This window comes from Porites lutea, chromosome 7 (assembly GCF_958299795.1).
Source record: "Porites lutea chromosome 7, jaPorLute2.1, whole genome shotgun sequence".
Taxonomy (NCBI): Eukaryota; Metazoa; Cnidaria; class Anthozoa; order Scleractinia; family Poritidae; genus Porites; species Porites lutea.
In genome coordinates, this window is record NC_133207.1 from 21,317,509 (window position 1) to 21,324,317 (window position 6,809).

Sequence of the window (6,809 nt, forward strand, 5' to 3'; positions counted from 1 at the left end):
CATTATACTTTCTAAGAGGTTGAAATTGTCTCATAGTTATTACTTTTTTAGTTTTCTATTTGAATTTTCAGAATGTATAATTCCTCATAAAGTATAATAACCCATGTTCAATAATATTAGCCACAGTTCCACCCCACCCCCAACCCCCCCGCCCCCCCCCCCCCCCAAAAAAAAGCTCCCACTGACAGTGACTTAATATATAGATTTACCCAGGGCTAAAAGCGAAGCTCCAATCAATAAGTTTATAATTCAAATCAAACAATAAACTTTTAATCCACAAATCGGTTAACTTAAGGGCACATTCATGTGACTTGTGAGACCATGTAAGTTTTGAAGCCATGAAAGTTTTTCCAGAGTCATTTCTTTTCATACCGCTCGCCACGCTATTCATGACTAAGTAGAAAAAAAAAGAGTTGGTTTGCCAAGAAGTGGAAGCATAAGAGTTAATCGAGAATTTTTTTCAGCACTCGACTTCTTTCGGAAGCGTCATCCCGGTCTATCGCGACATTACTAGACCTCAGGTTCTTTGCCGACGACTAACCGCTGAACAGGAAGCCCAAAGAGATGGAAAGGCGAGGACTATATACAATCAAGTGTGCCAAATAGTTTTACTGAGACTGAAGCTTGATTGTAAGTGTTGTTTTAATGTTTTTAAGAAAATCATTTTTTTCTTTCTGTGTCTGTACTTTGTAACCGGCAGAATAACCATTATTGCGTGCGTATATTTACTCGTAAAAAATGTCAAGGACGTTCCACATTGTAGAAGAACAAAAATTAGCCCTAATGAAGTTTAACACAGTGGTCGCACTAAAAAAAACCTTACGGCAAAATTGGCGTTGACGTTTATCAGTGGTACTCTATATGGCCTCTCTTTACCACACATGATAGATCAACGGACCGTTGGACTTCAATTTTCTTATAATTTCAAGCGATTTTCGTAATATTTATTTATTCAAATTTGATATTTTGTACGGAATGACTCATGAACTCAACGTATCATATGTAAATTGGATCATCTGTGGTACGCCAGTGGAAAAGATCAACCGAATCGAGTGCGTGAAGCTGATTTTTAAACCTGGACCGAAAAAAAGAAAGAAAAAAAAAGATTCGTTTGATCTTGCCACTAGCGTTACACAGATGATCCAATTTACATGTGATAAGTTGAGTCCATTGTTGAGTCGTTCCGTACCGTATAACAAATTTGAATATATAAATATTGAGAAAATCGCTTTAAATTAGAAGAAAATAAAAGTCCAACGGTTCGTAAATTAGACGCTGCCTTACGCTATGAGACAAATTTCGGTCAACACACAACTTAAATTTCCTCCTTTGCCTCCCTACAGTTCTTTCTCAGACTTATTACCCTTTGTGTAACGTAAGGTGACATTGCTTAACCGTAACTGTAGTTTATTTCTATGAAGCCGATGTACTAGTTCAGTAAAAGACTCCGAATAAAGCAGTGTCTTGGCTTTCCAACCTTATTGATCGTATTGTTCGCTCTCTCTGCTTTGAGATTTCAGTGTCACGCCATTCAAAATAGTTTCAAATCAAAACCGTTCAATAGATAAATTCCAGAATCTGGGAAATTAAAGGAGGTAAATATACAAAAACCCTCGCCAAGATTCAGGTCAGAGGAATATTTCGTATACGAGATATCCGAGGAAACGTTTTCACAAAATTAATAGAGATTTGTATGGAGACGACATGCTGCTACCCATCCGGATGAGCACCAACATGGCGGACGGAAACCAACAGAAACATCAGTTTCTGTTACCGAGTTTTGCTAAAAAAGCGTGCATTTATTCTTTGAGGAACTCATAAACATTAAAGTAATTCTTTTTCTAAGACATAAACTGTTTAGAGAGCAGAGTTCCCTGAAATAAGTAATTTCTTTAACCTACATGACAGCTCTCTTGGCCGTCATGTAAACGACGCGTCACGCAAAATCTTAGAAATTCAAGCGTACTCTATCACAAAACCAAGAACCCTTCTGAAGCGAAATTTTTATGAAAGTTAGTTTCCAGCTGCTCTAATTCATCGTGAAAATAAAATATCGGTTCTATCGATAGTTTTGTAGTTTGAATTTTAGTGACATCATGTGAAAACCAACAATACACTGCGGGCTATTTACCATTAGGGACGGAAGCGGAAGTGGGCGCTTTTTAGGTTGTGATCATCATTTCATGCTTTTGCCATTCGAGAAATAATTCTTTTACTGTATTTCAAGAAACCATTCCACTACAGTTATTTATTCAGAAAAAGGAAAAGAATTCGATACAGTCCCTTAACACCTTTGTTTTTGCCCTAATTTCACTCCTTGTTGCATACAGCATTAGCACCATCGTTGCATTTATTTCAGCATTAAAATATCCATTACAGATGTCTCCTGCTAAACAGTGTATACAAGTAAAGTAACCGAGCCTTAATTATGACCTATAAGGTTATTTTACAGAATACTGCGCCAACTAAACTGCCCAATACTTAGAAACATTTTTTACCAAAAAATGTTCGTTAAACATGGCAATTATGCACCTTTTTAAAATAAATGTCTAGTCCCTTAATTCTCGAGGTTATGGTTATGGTTATCACGCGATATATATTCATCAGATTTTTAAATCAAATACGCGCCAAAGTAGGTGTGGTAGGTATACATGTAAATTTTACAGTTGGCGTAAGCCGAAGCAAACGTGATGATGTCACCAGATTTCAGGTTGAAAACACCGGCTGAGTACGCGGTACCTTGGTCGCCTTTTCCCGGCCAAGGACCTTGAAACATGGTCACGGGTTTGCTGTTGACATAAACATAGATCCTTCCTACGCTGCGATAGTAGACCTGCAGGTAGATATAGTACCGTCCAGTGGTAGGCACAGTCAGTTTTCCATCATGGTACTTCATCCCTCCAGCAAGATGGCTGTGGGGAGCACTGACAGACCAGTCTTTGATCACTATGGGATGAAAAAAAAAGAAAAGTGATGTTAATTCTGGGTGATTTCCACTAACGCACAAGGCCTTGTTGTAATCCAGCGGTGATGTGTATTGTATATATTCGCCGGTCCACATCGAAAGAAACAAATGGACGAATTAGTTCTGGTCGGTAGTCCCCAAATTACAGTTTCGTATAGTCATGCATTTTTCTATAAAAGAGGTACTCTAAAAATTAATGTGATTTGATGTCATTTGACTTTTTTAGTGGAGGGGGGACGGTGTAGAGGATGGTAAAGAAACACATACTTTGGTTGGCTTGATAGGTCACTTCTCTCTTGTTTACAGCTTCAATATGAGCAGATGGCTTGTTTGCATTCTGTAAAACAAAAAAACAATGTACGTGGTACATATTTACAGCGAAATAATTTATAGATCAAGTTAAGGATGTTGCTTACTTATATTTTTTTTCCCGAAATTTCCTAGAGAGTTAACTTGTGTTGTGAACCAGACAATTTTCCGAAAATATATATTTACCTTATGTTTAATTACTGTTAAAAAATTGATTAAAGGCTATTCCAGTAGCGATTTGTCAACTGTCTGCTTTTACCTGTAAAGAACATTGGCAAGGACTTCCGTTGTCCCCTTTGGATCCCGTGTCTCCATTTGAGCCCTTTTCGCCCTGAAAATACATGATACACATTCGTGAAATGTTATGCAGCTATTGCAGTATTTTACAAGAGATCTTTATTACAAGTGGTATCAATGGAAATGGTGGTATGTTACCTTTTGGCATCCCTTTCCGTAAACGTTGACGGTGATTGGTTGCTTAGAATTTGCGCAAAGTTTCTGTTGATTAAGGAAAAGTAGAACAATTAAGGAGTTCAATTCTATGCAAGAGGATTTTGAAATTCTTTTATTAAACGCTGTGGATTCGCCCTAGTTCTGTGGATTTTCCTTAATGGACCAATTTTTAACGTTTGGAGAATTGTAAATGTATTCTAACAGATTCTGAGAAATTTACCGATTTTCATTTTTGTTGCGAATTGTCATTGTTGACAAATTATGCTATGGGACTTATAACCAAGAATTTGTTTTAGTTTGCTGCGAGTGGCAATAATATTGTTTCCGTTAGGCAACGAAAAATTTCTACAACCATTCCGTTGTAGTTCATTTGGTCATGGAAAAAGGAAACCATGTAAAACAAAATTAACCGATTTCAACGCAGCTTATATTTTTCCTTTCAGTCATATTAATTTTTGAAATAAATGAAGTAAGCTTATCAACTCTAGAATATTTTGGGGCTGTTAGGGCGTTTGCGACCGCCTTTTAATCCATCGAAATTCAAGGACAAGCAAAAACTACCACACTGACAAAAGCTTAAGTTAGAGATTGGATCGTCTTACTTGATTTCCTGAAGTATTTCCTGCTGCACAGAAGTACAAGTTGGCACAAACCGACGCGACAATGATAAGCACGAACTTCATGATCTCGACAGCTCTTGGATATTAACCCTGTGAAAAGTGATTACAGAATGAAGCCGCGGACTGTAGACTAATGATTCATACTATCTGATTTTGTTTATTTGTTTTTCGGACGAGTAGAAAAACAGGTACATTTTACCAAACGGATGATGCAATAACTTATGACGAGGCATTCATATATTATTTATATCATCTTGACTTGAATTTCGTTCGTGTTTAAGACTTTTATTATGGGTCTTCACTTTCAGCTACTTTCACCACCGATAACAACTGTTCCTAGGTCCAAGCCTAAACTAAAAGTGTTATTAAGAGAGGCCTTACACCTTCGGTCTAATTTGGAGCAAATCCCAAAACTATAGATCGTACGGTTATTCTTCTTTTTCCCGTGTACTAAGATGATTAATCCTTTGTGTCTGTATTTTGTATCAATTTGCAAACGTGACCTTTTTAATTCTGTCTGTGAATACTCCCTTCTGAAATAAATTAAGGAATCGCACGGTTCCTTTTTTCCATGTACTAACTACAGGACGATTCCTTTGTGTATGTACTGATTTTGTATCTTTTTGCAAACGTAAACTTTCTGTCCGTGAATACTCCCTTCTGAAATAAATTAAGGAATTTCTACGATGAAGGAGATTGGATATTAGATCTAGTGGAATTAAAAACAAAGTAGTTAACACAGTAGTTTTTTTAAGAAAAAAGCATTGCCTGGAACTGAATCAGATTTATTCTATTTTAGTACAATGATCACTTTCTTCGCTTACTTGTAATAACCGTAAAAGTCAAAAACGCATATGGTATATTTTACACTCTATATTGTGACGACCCTAGCTGCCAGTGCGTTAGGCTCAGTTTTAAATTTGGACAAAAAAAACTGAAAACAGATTCGATCCTTTGATCTTTTTCATTATAACACAGATGAACCATGATCCACTTTACATATAGTAAGTTGACTCTGGTGCTTTTTCTTACGCTTTCCTTACGATATAACAAACTTGAAGATAATAAATTGATGTTTAGTCTTTAATCGTTTTTATGAGTCGAAAAATTCGCCTTAAAGTATGAAATAAAATTCAATGGTCTTATTAATTTAGACGCTATTTTAACCCCTTTATAGTAGCAATTTATACATCACTTTCTACAGCAAAACTGAAACTTTACTAAAACTCAATGTCTCTGTTTGTTTTCTGTTTTCTGTGGGATCCGAGGTAAGCGGTAGCTGAGGAACAGTCAATGTAACCCAAAACTTCTACTTTTCTAAGGACGATTGAGGAAAACTCCTTCGCATGAGGGTCCGGCAATTGGGATTGTTTTTTAATTGTGAAATCACAGGTGCCAATTTTTTTTTAATTTTATTTTTTAGAAACAGGATCTCATTAATTTTAAACTGGCGTTTGTCTATAGCAGGAGAGTCGAGAGTCACCGGCCTCCGGGCTGGCTTCGCTTTCGCGAGGGAGACACGACGCTCCACGGCCAAGCCAAACAGTGAGGCACGAGTTAACTATAAGCCAAAACTACACAAAAACTAGGAAACCAAAAACACACGGCGAGATAAGTGAAGCTAATTCCAACATTTGTCGTTGTGTCTCGTGAACTATATTGAGTGAATTTCGTTGCGTAAGCCATTTACATAAAAGCAGACAGCGTACGAACTATTTTATTAACGAGCTCTTAAATCTATAGCGAGCTAATAAACTAGGGCTTAAAGTGAAGTTAGTTCGGCTTTGTGAAAAAAGTCAAGAAATCGCTAGGATTTGTTGATTTTCGAACCTAACCTCTGCAAAAAGAAAACGTCAGAAAAGGAAGACAATTTTTGTAAGTTAATTTTATTTGTTGAAAATTACCATAAATGGAAGTTTACTTAGTTCCTAATTCATAGTTATTTAAGTTTATTTATGTTTTATATATTTTTTTCCTTTCCGGCTGAAAAAGAAGTTGTTTTGGTTATGAATTTTTTTCGCTGGACCGTTCAGAGGAAGCTCGAAGTTAAAACTGCTCCGGACTTCTTGAGTTTGCTTCTGCAAAACGTTTCTCATTTTTTCATACAACTGGTCTTATTGTTCCTTATTAGAGAATAGACATGTTAAGTCAAAGACGCACTTTAATTGCTGTCCAGTGCGGGCCAACTTCGCTGGCGACAAAGCGCTTGAAACTCGTGCGAAAATAAACTCCTCTAATAACTGAGGAAACCTTTGAGACACTAGTTAAAATCAATTGAATGTTGGGATCCCGAAATTTTTCTGCGACGGGAATAAAAAGCTGAACCGACGCACTTTATTTACATTGAAACGCGACAAGTTTCTTTCGTGTTGAGAATTAAATTAGAATTTTCACTTTGTGATGTAATTTGGGGTTTAGAAGGGATCGTGAAATTACACTGAACACGTTATTAATGAACCAGG

At 36.7% G+C, this 6,809-nt stretch overlaps 1 protein-coding gene across 1 annotated transcript in view; it reads right to left on the bottom strand.

Annotated features, from left to right (window-relative positions):
• Positions 1-2,332: 2,332 nt before the first annotated feature.
• Positions 2,333-6,809, bottom strand: part of LOC140942687 (uncharacterized) — a 5,819-nt gene continuing 1,342 nt past the window's right edge. Inside the window, exons 2-6 of the mRNA XM_073391649.1 lie at positions 4,330-4,437; positions 3,710-3,772; positions 3,534-3,605; positions 3,233-3,302; positions 2,333-2,946 (exon numbers count right to left, since the gene is read on the bottom strand). Of these exons, the coding sequence (XP_073247750.1) occupies positions 2,612-2,946; positions 3,233-3,302; positions 3,534-3,605; positions 3,710-3,772; positions 4,330-4,410 (621 nt within the window). The 5' untranslated portion in view covers positions 4,411-4,437 and the 3' untranslated portion in view covers positions 2,333-2,611. The remainder of the gene's footprint in view (positions 2,947-3,232; positions 3,303-3,533; positions 3,606-3,709; positions 3,773-4,329; positions 4,438-6,809) is intronic.